Source organism: Scomber japonicus, chromosome 13 (genome assembly GCF_027409825.1).
Source record: "Scomber japonicus isolate fScoJap1 chromosome 13, fScoJap1.pri, whole genome shotgun sequence".
In the NCBI taxonomy this organism is placed as follows: Eukaryota; Metazoa; Chordata; class Actinopteri; order Scombriformes; family Scombridae; genus Scomber; species Scomber japonicus.
Window position 1 is genome coordinate 25168502 of NC_070590.1, and position 18796 is coordinate 25187297.

Here is an 18796-nt window from a genome sequence, read left to right on the forward strand (position 1 = left end):
ATCATATTTGTCCTGTTCTGGAGCTACTATATTCTCACAACCAAGAATGCGTGTGGTTGTCTCTTGACTCTGCACTCTTTATCCTATTTTAAAGATTGTCTGACATATTCTGCCCTCTTGAATAGTGACAGGAGTGATGACACACAGAAATGACTGTGATACAGATTCAGTCCCACAATGATGCGAGGACCCCAGCGCACGGTTAACCCAGCGGACGCTCCAGGCAAGGATTCAGAAAGGAGAAATGCCACTCACTCTTTTAGAACGTGTCCAAATGTTATTGACTTGCAGAGCCTATGAAAGTCAAACAGAATTTTAAAAACCTCTACACTTGTGCTATAAACATGGATAAATAGTGTCCAGCAGCTTTAACAGGGAGAATGAAGAGTCTAATTCATAAAAGCCCTGGCAACGATTAAGTCTATTAATATTGTAAAAGTTGCATTTGGTCTTTTATTGATCATAGCAAATCGTATATTCCCCTATTTCCATTTTTTGATACAGTTTTACCCACCAAATTTTACCAAACAACCCTGACCTTTTGGTGAAGATTTGTTCACACTTGTCTCACCTGTCTGTGTCTGTTTATCAAATATGATTAATCAGTGATACATGTGGTTAACCTCGGCTTAAGATTCATACTTTTTTGTTGCCTCCAAAGATTGTTCTAAACTTCAGCGCACAACGCAGAAAATGATGAATAGATAAACCCCGACCAGGGGAAAAGGGGAGGAGGCCGATGGCTTTTGTGCTCGGGGAGGGGGGGGGATCAATTTTCCAGGGCTAATCTCCTGCCTGTGAACCACCCTCTGCTTCCCTCCTACTCCAGCCCCCCACCACCCCCTCTCTCTCTCTCTCTCTCTCTCTCTCTCTCTCTCTCTCTCTCTCTCTCTCTCTCTCTCTCTCTCTCTCTCTCTCTCTCTCTCTCTCTCTCTCTCTCTCTCTCTCTCTCTGATGTATCTCCATTGGCTGGCACAAGCGCAGGGACTCGGCCATGCATGCAGTTCGGCCCATGGGTGCAGTCTCTCTCTCTTTCCTCTCTATCTATCTCTCTTTTCCCTCTCTGCTCAAGAAATATTCATTAATTAGTAATGGAGACTTTACAGAGCACCGCTGGTTGCCCCTCTCTCTCTCTCTCTTTCTCTTTCTCTCTCTCCTTGCAGATAAGGAGGAAGAGGAGGAGGAAGTGGAGGAGAGGAGAGGAGAAAACCTTCTGGACAGGCTTGGTAGAATCCCCCTGAGCACAGTCGATCACAAGGCATTAATCTTGCTGTTTAATGACCAACTGCTGCTCTAATTGCTTATACACAGATGAGCAACTGGAGGGACCACCTCCTTAAAAAATTTCCCCCTGCTTTTGGATGAATTCCTTAACTTTCTCGTACATTCACACTGACCCTAGAAACACCCACATGCTATTTTTTTTAGCCTTTTCAGGCGAAGCAGAGCACTGATGCTGCACAGTATATTAATATTATAGCAGAAGGCGTCGTGCACTTTGGTGTCAGAAGGTGTTTTCTTGTTAGAGGTGGATGTGAGTATTCTTAACAGAGCTGCTGTGCGGCCCGCTTAAGAGCTCTTATAAAGGTCAGCTCATCTGGGCCCGCTACACAGGAGGCAGAGACATGAAAGTGTCTCAGCCATCAGCTGAGCCCATAAATCTTTTTCTCAATGAGGCCACTCATCTTTCGCCCCTGCGCACTGACCGCTGCACACCACGCCCCACCCTCCCAGAGCACACACACACATACAGATCTGTCAACAAGCAGGAAGTTTTGGGGTCACAGCTGTTAGAGAAATTAAATGTTTTAACAGACTTATACTATACTGCCTTTGTGCATAAAAACAAACCGGCAAGCTCTGTAGAAGAAGGTGACTGAAAGAGTAATGACTCATGTTTTCTCGTCCAAATAAGACTTTGTTCTGAACAGCTCTATATCTTTACTTGTCTGCTTGACTGTGACCTCTGACCTCTCCGTGGTAGAGAAAAGATCACCTCTGTACACAGATCAAGTGGCAAACAGCACTCTGTTAGTGAGATCTCATAAGATGCTGCATGTTAGATGTTGTTTTTTTAAAAATGTGGATTAATGTCGAGAGCCGTTGTTGCCTTTGTGTCACTTGGGGGGCCTGGGGGGGGGATTCCTCCGAAACAAATCACACAGCCCGAGTCACCCCTGCCCTGGATGTTTGGTTTTGTTGTGAAAATATTTTTTTAAAGGCGCGTCGCCGTCCCCAGCGAGCGAGTGCCACATTGTTTATATCGGCACTGGCACTAGATTTCAACTGCAGCGCTTTTGTTTTCGTGCCTGTGTCTGAAGTGGGGAGAGCGTCGCAGCAGGCATTGCATGATGAACACGAGGTCGTTAGGAACACTTGATGTAAACCAGACGCCTGTTTTAGGGCTGCTCGGCGCGAGAGGGAGAGACTGAGGAGGAGCAGGCGACAGAGAGGAGGAGGAGGTATGAGGCACATGTGGTCTTGGCAGAGGAAAGCAGATGGGATGGCCATGGCGGTTGATGTATAAGTTGGTGTTTGGAGGTTTCTGCTAGGTTAACAGAAGACTCCTCACTCATCGACAGAAAGCTGGAGGTGTAACTGCTAAATCCACCCTGGTTTGAGGTGTTTGTTGCCACAGTTTTGAGCCCCATGCCACTCTCCTCTCCCCCCCGTCTTTGAAATATTATCACTCACACTGATCTGTCTCTTCAGCATTAGAGTTTGGCCTAAATCCTATTTTGCTTCCCGCCCCCGTCCTTTCTCTTAATCTGCTGTCAGTGCCTCAGTGGGCCAGCTTTCTTTTCTCGTTGACTTTTTGCCCTCTTGCCTGCCATGTCTCTCAGGATGGCCAAACCAGCTGCTAAATCACTCAAAGCAGACTTGGCGTAAAAAGAAACAAAAAAACCCCGCTCCTGATCCCATGCACGCTCTATCACATCCACTTTTGTTTTTTTTGGGTTTTTTTTCTAGAGAGTTAAATGGCTTTTTACTGTTGTTGATTTATTTTTATTCTGCACTTGCTGTTAATTTTTAATGGGAAGTTACTGTTTTCCTTCCTTTTTCCTGCCTTCGCCCTGCTTTTCTGTGTTCCTGATCTTTATCCCTCGAGATGTGTGCGTACCTGATGACTTAGTTTGTTGCTTTCAAATTCGTCGGGCACGTAGCCCCGTCTTTTACTTGGCAGCTGGCCTGAGGTTGCTTTACTTTGGTCGGGGATGTAATGTTTTTAAAGGTGAACTGAACTGTCTGTTTTTAAAGCTGTCTGCTTTTATGGAATCTGTGATACTTTCCTCTCAAAAATTAAAACTGCCACTTTTTTTTGTTTTTGTCGATATTTCTCCAGCAGATGTTTATAATTGTACCAGTGCAACAGAGCTGGCAATCTGTTTAAACTCAGGAAAACGGATAAAAGCTCTCATCATAACCTTTTTAAACAAGCTTTTCAAACCTGGCAGGCTGGCAGAGGGCCCATTATGTTTCTGTTGTGCTCGGAGGGAAATCAGTGTAATTTCCCATTTTGATCGCCTCGGACTCGTCTAAATTTAAAATACCTTTACCTACCTGCATTCCCGTTACAACAGGAGGCTGTACATTCACTCAATAATTCAATACGTTTTGATTTAATTTGCTTCTGGTCTGGCTTTTCGCTTCTCCTACCAATCCCCCCCACCCCCCACCAGTGCATGCTGAGCTGACACGCAGGGCTGCTCGCACCCCTGCATTTATTTGGTGTGCGCTCAGTCAAGATATGATGCACACACTCATGGAGATGTTTTGCCGCAGACTTTGACTGAAAGGAGCTTAAGTGCTGTAAGATGTGAGCAGTGGCTGTTAATGAGATTAGACCAGCATTCAGGCCAGCGCCGAATGTGATTCAGAAAGCAACTCTTCTGCGGGGTGCAACGAAACATTTATTCATCCCTGAACAGGACACAGTCTGTTACGCGACGTGTCTCTGTTCGGGTAACAGTTTGATGACAGTCTAACTCAACTTCGCAGGTGTGGAACAGAAACTCAAAAGTGCAAATTCAACCCCGAAAGTTTTGGTGGCGGTTTTTCAGTCTGTTGTCTTGTTGTGGTTAACCTGATGTGCGCAGCAGTGCAAAAATAAAGGGGGAACACTATCCCAGATCACTTCCTGTTCATTGTCTCTGTGTAAATTATAGCATCACTGGACAATGGGTGCAGAATAATGAGAGGTCGGCATTAGTTAACCAAAATCAAGTTTCTGGAAGTAGCTCAGCAGCCGACACAGTCCTCCATTCTCTGTTAAGCATCGTTAAGATAAGCTTTTTTCTGCTGCTCTCCACTCACTGGTTATGCACCACCCCTGTTCTTCAAAAGGAAATACACTATCAAGAGTTTCACACAGGTGGATTCACTTTTTTCCTCACATAGCACCGCTACACAGAGGCTCCCCAACGCAATTCTGAATGAATGGATATTTCTTTTTTTTTTTTTTGGCATTGAAAAAATATTGCCAGGCCTGTATAATTATAGTGGGAAACACTGCAAGTATGTCAAGAAGTGGAGGAGTCACCTTAATGAGTCAGATTGGTAGAGGAAGTGAATGCATTGTGTGCTCAGAGTGCGTGAACCACACTGTTATGTTCCTCTATATGCACACAGCTATTGTTTTTTGTTTGTTTTTGTTTTACTCCACATTACTGACCCTTTTTCCCAAATATTTGTGCACCCTTTATGTTTACAGGATAAAATAAAACCTTGGTATTCCCCGCTGTACCGAAAAAAAACCACCCTCAATGTGCAGAGAAACAGAAAGCACCTGAAACCTTCACAGTCTAAAAGCAGACAACAGCAGGTTTCTACTTAACCTCTCCCTCTCTCTCTCTCTCTTTCTCTCTCTCTGTCTCAGTGAACGAGCTCGCACTCCCCTTTGCATTTTCACGGCCTGTTTGCCATCCTTTTTGTGATAGGGTTTCTCAGATACCACTTTAGATATGACTTACTGCTTTGCATTGCAGGAAATGCACATGTTTCTACATCTCTGTGTCCAGTATTAGAGTAGATCCTTCACAACCTGGCACCATCATATCTCTCTGAACTTATTCACATCTACACACCTTCTCAAACTCTCCGATCCTCCTCTGCCAACCAGCTCTTCGCCCCACCTGCCAACTTAACCACCATGGGGTCAAGAGCACTTCAGACTCTGTCTCCACCTTTAAATCCTGCCTGAAAACACACCTATTCAGAGTGGCCTACTCTGTCTCCCACTAATTATGCACATTTTCATTCTTGTTTATTTATTGTACTAATGCACTTTGTAGTCACATTCATATTTATTCTTTATCTTTGCACTAAATGTCACCTGATTTATATTGTTTGATGTACTGTTGTTGTGTTATATGTGCCTTGTAAGGTGACCTTGAGTGTTTTGAAAGGCGCCTTTAAATAAAATGCATTATTATTATTATTATTATTATTATTAGTATTATTATTAGTATTAACTGCCAGACCTTTTGAAAAAAATTGGTTCATCACACTAACCCCTGTCACAATTCTGCTTCAGTGACTGTTCTTATAGGTTAATACTCCAGATCTCAGTCTTAGTTACATGCATGCGTGATCATCTGATGTTGTAGCTCACAGGTTCATCTGAGTTGTGGGATGTTGGAGTTGTTGAAGTTGAAGCGCCTTCTTGATGAGTCTGCAGTGTTGGCTGTTTTTTTAAAAATGAAATGAATGAGTCATTATTTGAACCGAAACAAGATAAAGCGAGATGTTTAAAAAATAAAAAAAAAGCTTTCCACTCCTCCTCACCTTCTCTCTCTCTCTCCTCCTTTTCGTTTCTCCAGCTGAGGACGACGGGCTCTGGGAGAATGGCCTTTCCTATGAGTGTCGGACGCTGCTGTTCAAAGCCATCCACAACTTGCTGGAGCGCTGCCTCATGAATCGCAGCTTTGTTCGCATCGGCAAGTGGTTCGTCAAACCCTACGAGAAGGATGAGAAGCCAATCAACAAGAGGTTTGTGTCCCCACTTGATCTATTTGGTTCTAGTGTCTGTTGTGTTTCTATCGTTGGTCCTTTTTAAATGCAAGGCTTTGTTTGTGTACCTGCACTGTGTGAAATGGGTATTTTCTTGTTTCTGTTCTTATTGTTGCCCTTTTTAGGTATGTTATGCATCTTGTTGTTGGGCTGTGATGTGGTCTGGTGCAGCTCAGTGGGCTGAGCACTGCTTTAAAAGACACTCGGTTAACAGTTGTTGTTTTTTTTAAACCGAGTGAGCACTCAGCTTGGAGTACGCTCACAGTGATTCTTTATCTCCAGGATCGACAAAATGCAGTTTAGAGGTGTGGTTCACCTGCAAATAGTTATCTAAATATATGCAAAATGTGCACCCAAAATAAAACCCGAAGCAGCTCTGCTTACTGGCACATTGTCACATTAGTGCCGTTGAAACTGCTAGCTGCTGTTTTTTTATTTTGGTGTGGCCCACTTTTAACTTGTGGCTCTCCAGCTTGCAGGTGGCTTTGCAGTTAGTGTTTTAATGGAGTGCAATGAATTATATTTGACAGCTGCTGCACCTAACATAAACAAACAAACAAAAAAAAGATGGTAAATGGACCGGGCTTTATATAAATTTGATGTTAAAAAAAAAAAAAAAAAGTCTGGATTGGCCCCAATCCTGCAGATCAGCTCGGGACATTCCCGCATTGTGCACCACATTACAGTTGTGATATGAGGGGTTTTAAAAAAAGAGGTGCTGTTGTGCCAGAGTGCCAGCACTGTCTGTGTCCTATCTCTACTCTCTTCGCTCTGAGTGTGTTTGTGTACAACTGAGACATCCTCCACCTCCTCTCTGCTATCTGCTGAGCTGGATTTCTTGCCGTCGGTGTCTGGGTTTATTGATAAGAGACGGAGGCGCGAGGGTAGTGAGGAGAAAATGACCGTAGCAGTTTTTTGCCCTGTGTACCCCCACTACTTTTTAGTCAGCTCTAGTTTGAGAGCTCAAATGGAGAGCTTTTTTATTTTATTCTTGGTTTTGAAAATGATAGCTGTAATTTTAAGGTGTGACAGATTGAAAACATGCATGTGTAATAACTGCAGGGAAACCAGACATCTGCCTCTAAAATTGTGAGAAATGGATGTTTAGTTTTTTTAATGCCCTCTACAGTAAGCGAACACCCCGCTCTCCTGTATGTGCAATGTGTCGCTGTTATTGGAGTTGTTTTGGTGTTGTTGCCAGATTTCCAGGTCAGGTGACCGTGGAGGCTATTCAGCAACAAACTTGTGTGTGTGCACAGACACGTGCCTGTGTGTGTGTGTGTGTTTTTCTAGCCAGTCGCTCTGTCCAGGATAGAAATGGCCAGAACTCTGCTCTCTGCTGTCAGCTTGTCTTTATCATCACCACTCTGCTGTGGGGTGGCACAGCAGAGTTTTACTGCACACTTTTACAGACCATTGCATGTGTGGACAATGACTCTCATCATCACATTTTCACTCCACCGGCAGAATAATAGACCAAAGAATAGTTAAAACAATACTTAAGAAGCCATTTCTCTTATATTCACGCCTTGTTTTTAGCTCTCTTGCCTCTTTACCCAGTACACTGATGACAGAGGGCCCCAGTCAAGGAAAAAAAAAAAGAAAAGAGAAAACAATGGTCTTTTCCTCTGCTCTGGAATTCACAGGCCACCCTCTGTCTGTGTTTGGCTCTCTCTGTCTCCCTCCCTTTCTCTCCCTCTCTCCCTCTCTCCCCTTCCCTCCACCCCCCTCTGCTGTCACAGAGCAGACTGGGCAGGTTATAAATAGTGGTGCAACCACCCTGAATCTCAGTTGTCGTCAAGGATGTTTCTCCTCTCCCTTTGGTGTGTTCGGCTGTGCCCCAGCCACGCTGCGATTTTGTCAAACAGCACCACAAAACTGTGACGGAAATTCACTAGACCCCTTTTGTGTTGTTGTTGTTTTTCTTTTGTCGCTACTGCAGCCGGACCTGCCGGTACGACAGTGAAACATTTCCTCAGCTGTTATTGAAGTGGGGCTGTGGTGTTTGTAATTATTGAATGGCTCAAGTAATATTGGTTTTGGTTTCTTCGTGACCACATAATGCTAAGTGCACAATGCCGCTTCCAAATGCCTGCAACTGATCCTCTACCTCCTATGTGTCTTGTCTCCATGGAGATGCTCAGATTTTTCCTGCTACTACCACCATAGCCACCATAGAGAAGTGAGCCTTCACCCCTAGGGTGATGGCATTGTCATGGGTGGCATGACGAGGGTTTTCATGTCGGTGCTCACATCTCACATCATTCTCAGTGACTTCATGGTTCCATAGGAAGCGGTATTGAAAGGTTTCAGGGAATTCCCACTCTCATTGTCCTGTGAAAACTGTACTTAACTGTGCATTGTTTCACGCCCGTCCTAAGATACTTTTCCTTCCCCTCTAAATACAGATACACACACTAACCTGATTAGTTAGCAGTGTTTGCCAACACCTCTGCTCGTCTCTTCCCTCCAAGCATCCTGCTCACCTCTCACTGGCACTTAAGTAAGCTACTATTGCCTCTTCTACTAAACCACAAGAGGATTTGCAGCAAGGACGAGAAAACATATTTAAAAGTAGATCTCTGTTTCTTCAGTTTGCTTTTGAAGCGTCATGTGTAGCCAAACATCTGAATGAGATAACACCACACACACACAATGCGATAGGCACCATTAGGTCTTTGATCGTCAAAGATAATGCATTTTGCAAAGGTTGAGAATTTAGTTGAGTTAGTTGTTGGCTGCAAAATAACACTGCATTTTTTCCCATGCAGTTACCCACAACACACAAATCTTTCATGAAGATTTTTCAAAGCGAGAAATAAAAAAAATCTGTTTGGCTTGGTCAAAACAAATCTGTTTATAGGAAACACTGGATACCCCTCTGATCATCACACAACTCCTGTGCAGCATCCAGAGTCTCCAGTTGGTGGAGGCTGTAGCCAGCTGACACTGTTCATAACCTCAACCGCAGATCTCAGCCTCTGTTGAAATGCTTACATCATCTCCCCCTCCTCCTATTTTAGTTCTGTGTGTGTGTGTGTGTGTGTGTGTGTTAAGCAGTAAACAGCAAAGTGAATTTTTATTAGGCCTATCTCTAATAATGATAACCTCTATCAGTGCCTCAACCGCCTGCTATTGTCTTCTTTTCCTATCAAGATATTATGAGGTAACAGCCCTTTGTTTCACGGTCAGACTCTCAGATTTGTGAGTCAACAATAAAAATAAATGTTTCAAGATCAATGTTAAAATAAGACATTGAAAACAATTTAACAGTCTATAAATATAAACGATATATGAGCTCTAAATATCTATATATATTTAAATAAATCAATGCACATTGATTGGTGGAAGCCTTCAATTGCATATGCAGCAGTATGTGTGGATACAGCTGACAGTAATTCTCTTTGTCTGGAGTACAGGCGGCTCCAAGTTGTGCAGCGTGGTTGTTTCTGTGAACCTTATGCTGCTAGGTAGACTGGCTTCAGGAAACACAGAGAGAGAGAGAGAGAGAGAGAACACAAGGGAGGGAGGGAGGGAGGGAAAGGAGCGAGGGAGAGCTCCTCTCTGGTTGTCATGGCAGCAGGGAAATGCACCCTGGGATCGTGTGTTTCCAAGGTGAAGCGGGATGCTCGTACTCTATTGGTCAGCTCGAGGCAGACTAACTCGTTGACTTGCTCCTAATTGGCTGTGTTACTGAAATTCAGAGCTACAGTAAATCAAGTCTTTGATGTTTCAATTTGATCAGGACAAAAGAGGGGTATGGTTTCTTTTTTACCTGCTTGGTATGCACTCTGTGTTTTAAAGCAGCGTTTACAACACGTGCAATGAACCCCTTGCTGAACTTGCGCTGCAATCAGGAGTGTTTGATTACCACTCCACTGTATTTGAATATGTGTAGCCTGTTGTGCATTTTGTCTGACTGAAAGCATCATTAACAAATCAAGCCGTTATGAAATGAGGCCAACGCACAGCAGCTCACGTTACAATGAATGCAAAACAGAGTTACACAATAACAGACACGCCGGCATAAACGCATGCGGCGAGCGTGCCTGCACTTTTCTGCATGACTGTGCGTTATGTGGCGGAGCGCACTCTACCCCTCTATTGTTTTGGTCCGACGTCGGGAGGTGAACGCGCCATTCCTGGTTGTGCTGTGGCAGGCGGAAGCAGAGAGCAGCACTCTGTTAAGTAGGACAGTGCAGGATAAAGGGCCACTGCCTCCAGTCTGGGGCTAAAGCGCTAAATTTATCCCCTCCCTGCTCCCAGCGCAACACAAACACACAGGGAGACGGGCACACAAACATGTCAACAATCGGCAAGCGAGCCAGTGCACACCGAGGGCAGTCACAGCGCTGGCAGGAAGCAGTGACACGTATTGTGCATTCAAGACTAGTACAATTGATGTAAACATGGAGGACAACACAGCACCTTCTTAAATACACCCGTGCCAACACTGAACCCCCTTACACCCCTTCTCCCGCCCCCTCTCTCCCCCCAGGTCTTCCCTGTACTTCATCAGTCTCTCTAGCAACAGGAACTCTAGGGAGCCTGGGCTGTGGGACCATGTGACCCGGCACTCTGGATATATCATGTTGCTGGAGAGATCCTGTCCAGAAGATAAATATGGCTCTTAAAGGAAAATACCAGTGTTTTTTCATTGGTACGGGTCATTTCCTTAATTGCTGCACAATTATACATTATTAATAGTCCATTTCCCATTGCATCACTTTTGTGTTACAATTTAAAACAAAGTACTTAGCATCACTGACCTTACAAAGACTCTACAATTTGTAGCTACATATGTACTAATGTACACATTTTTAGCTACGAACCCATTTGTCACAACTTTCAGCTTCAAGGCAATTTTTTAAAATGTATGTTGACTGCATTTGTTAAAACAATATTTATCCATGGAGTTGTCGGCTGGAGGAAATAAGTAAATAATTTTGTCTAAATAAATTGGTATTACTCAGTTGGCACCGACAGATGGATGGCTTTGATATCAAGGGGAACATTTGTGAGCAAGGTGTATCATTTTGGAGTTAATAAGACTCATGAACTATAAAAGCTAAGATGACTTCAATTTACATATGTCACGACACAGTGCACAGTGAGCAAAACGCTCCGAGTGTTTCAAGTAGTGTGAAGAAACAAGAGACCATCTGAAAAGTACCGTATTGTAACATTATTCTACCAATTTCAGCTCCCGAATGCCTTTATTTCCTCTATTGCCCGCTTGAGGCCCTAACAGAACAAAGAATTCTACTTTCATTACTGAAGTTAACAGGCATCATCACTGCTCTTATTATGTATTGAAGTGCTCAGGAAACTCTTATTGGTGTCATCAGTGGAATTCTGAAAGAAAAGAGACTAGCAGCATTGAGAAATTTCACTTTTCACCCAGGGAATCCTGTGTCCTTACATTTCCTCTGCTCCCTCTCAGCTCCCCTGCTCTTACCCTCCCGTCTCCTCAGCTTCTGTACCCTGCATTCCTCCCATTCCTCCCATCTTCCCATGTGACCAGAGGCTATGGCAGAGTACGGGGCCAAGCGAAGTTCTGAGGAAGTCGTCATAGTTAATCCGTCAGGCGTCATTCCCATCCTCCCTTTCTCCTCCCACCCTCCCCTACTCTGTTCTTTTCCAAGTAACTGTGATTCCTATGCTACTGTCTTTAATCCAGAGGTTCAGACAGATGGCCACATTTAAAGCTAATCCCTTATATGGTATCAGGCCTTTAACCTCATCATCGTTGACTACAAGGTGGCCACACAGTGGTCTGGACTAGACTAAAATGTTCAAATGTTCAAAGGTTTACTGAAAACTCACTGCAGGGTAAGGCAAACTCTAGAGAAACCCTAAAATTCGGTAAGTCCACACCTACCAGTGCTAGACGAATGTAGGTTTCAGTTCATGTTCACCTCATATGCTAATAATGACACAGAAGAAATCCTTAAAGCCTCTGGAAATCAAAATCCACAATAGCTTTCTAATTGTGTAATTTAGGTTCTTACGTACATAATAGTAAGATTAGACATTAGCTTCAATCCATTAAAGTTTTTGTAAATTTTCTTGATATTGAGTTTGAATTGGACGGCGTTATGCTCAGACATTTATTAAGAAAATGAAGTAATAAATTCTGTCAACCAATCATAACTGAAGTGATGCGCCGATGTGCTGTGGTAAGCTTATTGTCTCATTTCCGGCGGTGGAGTTTCTGTGTCACTGGTAATGTTTCTGTCTCTCAACCCAGTTAATTTTCCTGTATTCTTCATTTCCTCAGCTGTACATTTAAACACACACTAGTTCTGCTCAAGCACTCTTAGCTCTCTCCTTTGAGCGGCTTTCTCACAAGTCACACACTTGTTTACACTCTTTCCAGATCTGCCAGTTACTTAAGCTTAGCAGTTAGTGATGGCTTCTCACTGCTCTCTTTAAGCTATTCCTCTGCCTCCTTTAGTAATATTGGTACGTATTATTATAAATGTGGTTTGAATTACTGTGTTAGAGGTGAAGCTAGTGAGTTTGAAGCGCGGTTCTGCACCTGTCATTAGCTAGTGTAGTTAGCCAGCCCCAGTAGTCTGTGTGAGTGTCAATCAAAACGTAATCTGCCACATCTACACAGTCTTGAGAAATGGTCTAAACTGTTTTACTATTTCAAGCCGAATTTCCTGAGGCTTTAAGGCACATTTGTAGGGTTGCAGAATATGTAATCCTTGGAAAGAGTGTAGGATAAGGGTGTAGGATGTGATCCTGTTTGTGTTTGTTCTCACTGTGTAGACAACACTGTGCAGCCATCAGCTAAAACAACTGGTCATTCAAAGTTCATCCTCAAAATTCAGTTGCTTAAACATGATATTTTCATGATATTTTGACATTTTCAGTGTTCACAAAAATGAATTTAAGATTGTGTTGACTTTGTAGTAATATCAAAGAGAGAAGTTAAATGCAGTTGCAGTCTTAAGATCTAAATCACATTTCAACATCTGGTCTGTTGAAAATGTAGCACAGGAGTTCATCTTTATATTTTAAACTGCTGTAATCCATTGTGAACACATTTTTCAGTGTCCTTTTAATAGGCACAGGCAGAGGTTAGGTACTGAGAAGAGATATGAAGACCTGCTGGTATTTGTGATGTATTGCTGGATTATAGATCTGTGTTAGATCTGTGTTGCCTCTGTGCTACATTTTAAGGCCAAGTCAGCCTTTGGAAAAAGTTCATATTGACTTATACTGCTGGAGCTAATGTTATCAGGTAGTACTGCTGAAAAGTAGAGGCGAGAGTTATTCAGTCATTCTACTGTGTGGTACATCACCTAATTTAGCATAAAAACGAATCAGACAACCTCAGTTGATCATTACAATCTGGGAGTCAGAGTAAAGCACTTCTAATATTGAGTACTTCTTGAGATGTTAAAATTAGCAATATATGCAAATCTTATTATTCTAATTTCACCATTCAGAGACACCAGTCCGCTGTTATTCATTCTGACATTCAGCAAGTTAATTAACTTGTTCAGTAAAACTAAAGGAGAATACTCTCCAGTTAACCTTTCCTTGCTACTCTGAGATATAAATTTGACCAAGGCATGTAGTTATATTTTCTGTGTAGAATGTGTCACAGCTGGTAGTCTGAATTTTAAACCACAGTTATTCTAACGTGATTTTCAAAAAGCAGTTCATCTTGTGTGAAAGAAAAAGGGTAAAAGCAGGCCTCGTCTTTGTGTGTTAACAGCAAGACCCAGCTTTAATCCAGGATGAGGCTGACTAATTTGCCATGGCTGTGGTTAATGAACCTTTATTCTCATATTACTAATGGCATGATAACCCAATGACTCAATGTGAGGATGGCTTAAGTGAGGTTTATGTGATGGCCACTGAAACCTGTAGATTCTGATTGGCTAGAAGGTGTGAATTTAATTATACTAACTGGACACCTTTGACACAGGTGTTTGTTTGGAGTTCTGAATGAATGCCTCAGTGTTAAACTGTAGGCAAGGACAGATAGACTGAGTCTCAGCTTGAGAGATTTGAGTTAGGTTTGTTATGATCCCACCACCACTGACCGCTCTCAACAAAAGTAAAAAACACCTACATTAGGGAACCACAAAAAATTAATGTAAAACATGAATCTGGATGTCCAAAAGAACCAATGGTTGGAGGAGGAAGGAGAGGACTTTTGTAACTGCAGGGGAAGGGGAAGATGAACCATTACCAAAACTGCACAGAAAATAAAGAGATGTGGAGAAGTTGCAGGTGAAAAAAGTGAGACCGGAAAGACAGTGGGCTACTGTAGTGTATGGGTGTCAGTGACAGTTGGAGGTAGGGAGAGAGAAGCATTGTGTGACAGAGAGAGATTTGAATTTACAGAGCCCTTTATTTAAGTACTACAAAAGGTATACAGACAAAGGACCTTGGTTACATAAGTGCCTCACTTTGAAAGTGTTAAAAAAAAGTAGCAAAACACAAGACCAATAAACCAACACTACAGACATGACTTTCCCTTGTTACACCAGTTAGAAAAAGAAGTCGAGGTTAAAACCCCCAGATTGTCCATCATTTTGTCCACCTGCATAGGGTCACACAGACCAACTGCTAACTTGGCAGTAGTTGATATGAAGTTTATGGAGGGTTAGGGGTTAGAGAGTATGGATACCATTGTTTTCCTGTTAGGTATTTGGGACCATAGACTAAAAAAATGAAATGAGAAAACCCCAAAATAAACTCTTAACTAATCAAACACAACCACCAACCTAGGACCCCAGACAAATACATGTTTGACTTACACATTGTGAACAAAAGATACACACTTCCCTGTGATCAGGATCTAGGTGCACTTGGTGTCTGTTCATGGCTATTGCACAATTGTACAATTCTCTGGTGGAGGTCACCTGATGCGTTTTTTGACTGGCAGCTTGTACAAGGACCGCCAGCAGCCTTTTGGGGAAGAGCCTAGGCCAGTAAACTCAGTCACCTTAACACTTTCATGGCCAGCAGAGCCTGAAAGTGCCTAACATTTCCGCATAGGATATAAGTTGTCCGTCCTCCAAAACTTGAAAGCTGTGGGCTTGTGAAAAAAGGGAGGTGGCGCTCCCCCTCTTCCTCCTCTTAGCATTCTCCTCTCACTCAAAACACACCATTTGGTGACTGTGACGTACCACACGACCAGAGCCAATACCATGTACAGACGGATCTGTTTTGTTCCACTTGGATATTTGACACATTTACAGACAGACCCAAGACCCATGGCAGTAAAAGGAAACCTGACCCTATAAGACTGAGTAGAGTTTGTACCATAAATGACTCAGGTCCAGGGTCAGGTCTCACTTCATCATAGACGAGTGAATCTCTACAGAGAGGTAATGTTCATGAGACCACTATGGTCTCACAGGGCGTCTTCAGCCAGATCACTTGGTGGAAGTAGGACAATCAGTCTGGGCCACAGCACTGAGGCAACCAAATTATTGACAACCAATACTTCACAGTTCGGGTAGTAACCATTTCCATTTAGACAACTTGGCACACACTTTCTTCATCACACTCTCCCAAAAACACCCCCAACAACTTTTTTCCACCTTTTGCCCAGTTTACCTTTGCCTTCAGATACAACCCCAGACCGCCTGTAGAGCCTCAATGTCCACCTGATCCCTTACAAACACATTTATTTCATCTGCATAAGCAGAAACTATCTAAGTTAAATTGTGCTGTGCCCCTGGTTGAGCAAACCCACTAAGCCGGCTTCTCAGTCTCCTCAGCAGAGATTCGAAAGCCAGAATGCATCCCAGCCGTACCCCCTGCACAGGGATTTGCTGGCTCAATCCCCCTTCGTCCTTCACCAAACACTCAGCACCTCTGTAAAATAACCCCACCCATTATACAAAATGTTTATGAAAACTTAAGTACTGAAAATGAATAGCCATTGTCCACTCTGTCAAATTCTTTCTCTTGATCTAAAGAGAAGATACCAATGTCAAGCTCATAGAGTTTACACAGGTCAAGCTTGAAAACAAAGAGACTGTCCATTATTGTTCTGCTCTGTACATGGAATGTTTGTTATTCACTCTGGAAAGCATTTAATAGTCTGTGCATAATGAGGCTACTGGCCCCAGTTTTTCACCAAAGTTAAATCTACTTTAGCAGGTAGCAGGGAGAGAACTGCCCTCCTCCATCATTCCTGCATGAAAGCACTCCAAGAGTAACTTATGCAGGTCAGGTCCAACGGAACACCAGAAATACTTATAAAAGTCAGTGGTTATCCCAGATATTCCTGGAGCCTATCCTGAAGACATCTGACCAACAGCTGCAGTCAGGTCCTCCAAGCTGAGTTCTCAGTTCTGCCTTTCTCTCAGGACCAAGCGGAGGAAGCCCTCCAGCAACTTTGCAGCACTGTCTGGATCTCCTCTCCTCCAAAGAGAGAGGAGTAAAAAGATACAGCACGAGTCCTCATTTCATTTGGATCTGTCGTCACCCTGCCTCCGGGGAGCTTTAAATACGTCATCAACTTTCTCCTTGCAAACAGTCTTCTCCAAACTGAAGAAGAGCTTGGAGCATACATGTCTTTGATGAGGAAACAAGACCTCACTAGGGCTCTTGTTACACTCTCCTCCATAAAAGTCCTCAGCTCCAGTCTTTTCTCATGCAGCAGGCCCTCACAGCAAAGTCTGGATTACTGTTCAGTGCACATTCAATGTTCTTTATACTATCCTCTAGCTTCTGGACCACTGCTTCAATCCGAGCAGTGGAGTGTGACGTGTACTGCTGACAGAAGACACAAATGTGTGCCTTTCCCACTTACCACCTCTGCCACGACGGATCAAAATTGTCCTTTTTGTTTTGCCTGGCTGGCTCTGTTGACCCTGTAATTGCTCACCCTGACCCATGTGTACTGTCTAGCAATGGGGGGTTTCAGCCATGCATCTAGTAGATCTAACTGAGACCTACTGAGGCTATTCTGCTTAAGCTACCAGATGACTGAATGCATGGTCCCTCGCTTATCCTGTCCATGGTGAAATCAATGGTTCCAGCAGTTCCAGTCCCCACCTATAATCAGTGGCTCCGAACCATACTTCTGCAGCTCATCCCTCAAAACACCAAGAAGAGCTAATCCGTCAGCTCCCAGATTTGGGGCATAGGCATTCATTAAACAGAAAGTGCACTCTTAAATTTCTATCCTTACAATCAGACATCTCTCCTTAACTAACTCCACAGTTGATAAAAGCCTTGGATTAATTCTTTTAATTGATAGCACTGCAACCCCACCCCACCCAATGAGGTTGGTGCCATGGATGAGTGTATACAACCCTCCCCAATCTATCTCATTAGTTTGATTGCTATGATTTTCCTGCAGAAAAACCACATCTTTTTCTGCTTCACAACCTCAACCACTAAAGCGCTCTTACATCTGTCCCTCCCACCATTTATGTTAAGAGATCCAGCCCTGAGCTCCTGCACAAGAAGGGAAGAGCGGAGAAAAACACAGACAGAAACAGACCAGCATGGAACAGCAAAGAGAAGAAGGCACCCTGTGATGCATGATCATAGTTTATTTTCACTAGTTATCTCCTTCTATCAATTTTCCCCTTTGTGGCCTTTCTTAAGGCTGTAATGGGCTTCTTAAAGGGACATTTATTTGCATCAAGCAGCTTGAAGCCCACCTGCATCTGCAGAAAAATCGACAGACTTAATCAACGTCTCTGTATCAACAAATTAATCTTTCATTTTCACTGATATCCCAAAAGTTTAATAAAAAAAAACAATTTTCTCCAGATCCATGCTTTGGAAGGATGTTTCACCAACTGACACTTTATCCAAGTGTGAATTATATTCCATATCCTCAGCCTCTCCTATTACCTGGCTACTGGGAAACTCCTCTGCACTCCCAGTAGGCCTACCACCGCCCTCCACACTAACCACTCACCACGGATCACATCCTCAGTCCCTGCTGAGCTGTTTGATGCAGCCGCTTCTTCAGCTGCAGGTGTTCGTGCAGGCTCTGCCCCTGTGTCGGAGCCCACAGTCTGGGAAGCTATTTCCTCATTGACAACCATTCAAGCTAACTGTTCCTCCCACTGACACTTTATGTCTCGCTTGCCTCCGAGGCATTTTTGGTGGGTGGGATGTCAGCGTCTCTGGTTTCAGCCTCTGCCTGCTGTCTGTGCGAACATGTGTGTGTTGTGGCTGAAATCGACATCCTAACAATTTAAACTGCCCCAAACTAGCTTACACCATTTACAAGGCATTACTGCGTTTCACTCCAAAGGCAATCTCAAGACTATTGTGTCGCAGAATCCAACAACTTAAATGCCTGCCTCCTGAGTGACCGAACATGTTTCAGCTTCGGATCTTTACATCCGAGTGAGAGAAAGCACTGGTGAATTTGCCAAACCTCTGCTGCTCTTTTTCCAATAGCACATTGAAAATAAAGTGACTCTGACAGAGAGAACCGACAACAGGGAAACATTGGTTTAGATGTCCCTGATAACTACACCACTCTCAATCATCTCACTGACAAGTAGCTCCTCCTTCAACACTACCACCGCAGCCTTGTTCACCATGGAAGAAAACAGTAGGCTGCCATTTCCAACCTGCTCTGTAGCTGCCAACAAAGCCTCCTCCACCAGGGCTCCAGCTGGATTTTCCGCGTTCCATGATGGTGGAACGGACGTGACGTGTCAGAGTATGCCATTCCTCCACAAAACAATGTCAAACTAAGACTTAAGTAACATTATTTATGGAAAGACGTGTTTTTTTTTTAAATCATGCAGCAAAATGCAGCATTGCACTTTATTTT

General features: G+C 43.4%; 1 protein-coding gene across 1 annotated transcript in view; it reads left to right on the plus strand.

Annotated features, from left to right (window-relative positions):
- med13a (mediator complex subunit 13a) overlaps window positions 1–18796 on the plus strand; it is a 67613-nt gene that overhangs the window by 15693 nt on the left and 33124 nt on the right. Inside the window, exon 3 of the mRNA XM_053331132.1 lies at window positions 5820–5988. Within this exon, the coding sequence (XP_053187107.1) occupies window positions 5820–5988 (169 nt within the window). The remainder of the gene's footprint in view (window positions 1–5819; window positions 5989–18796) is intronic.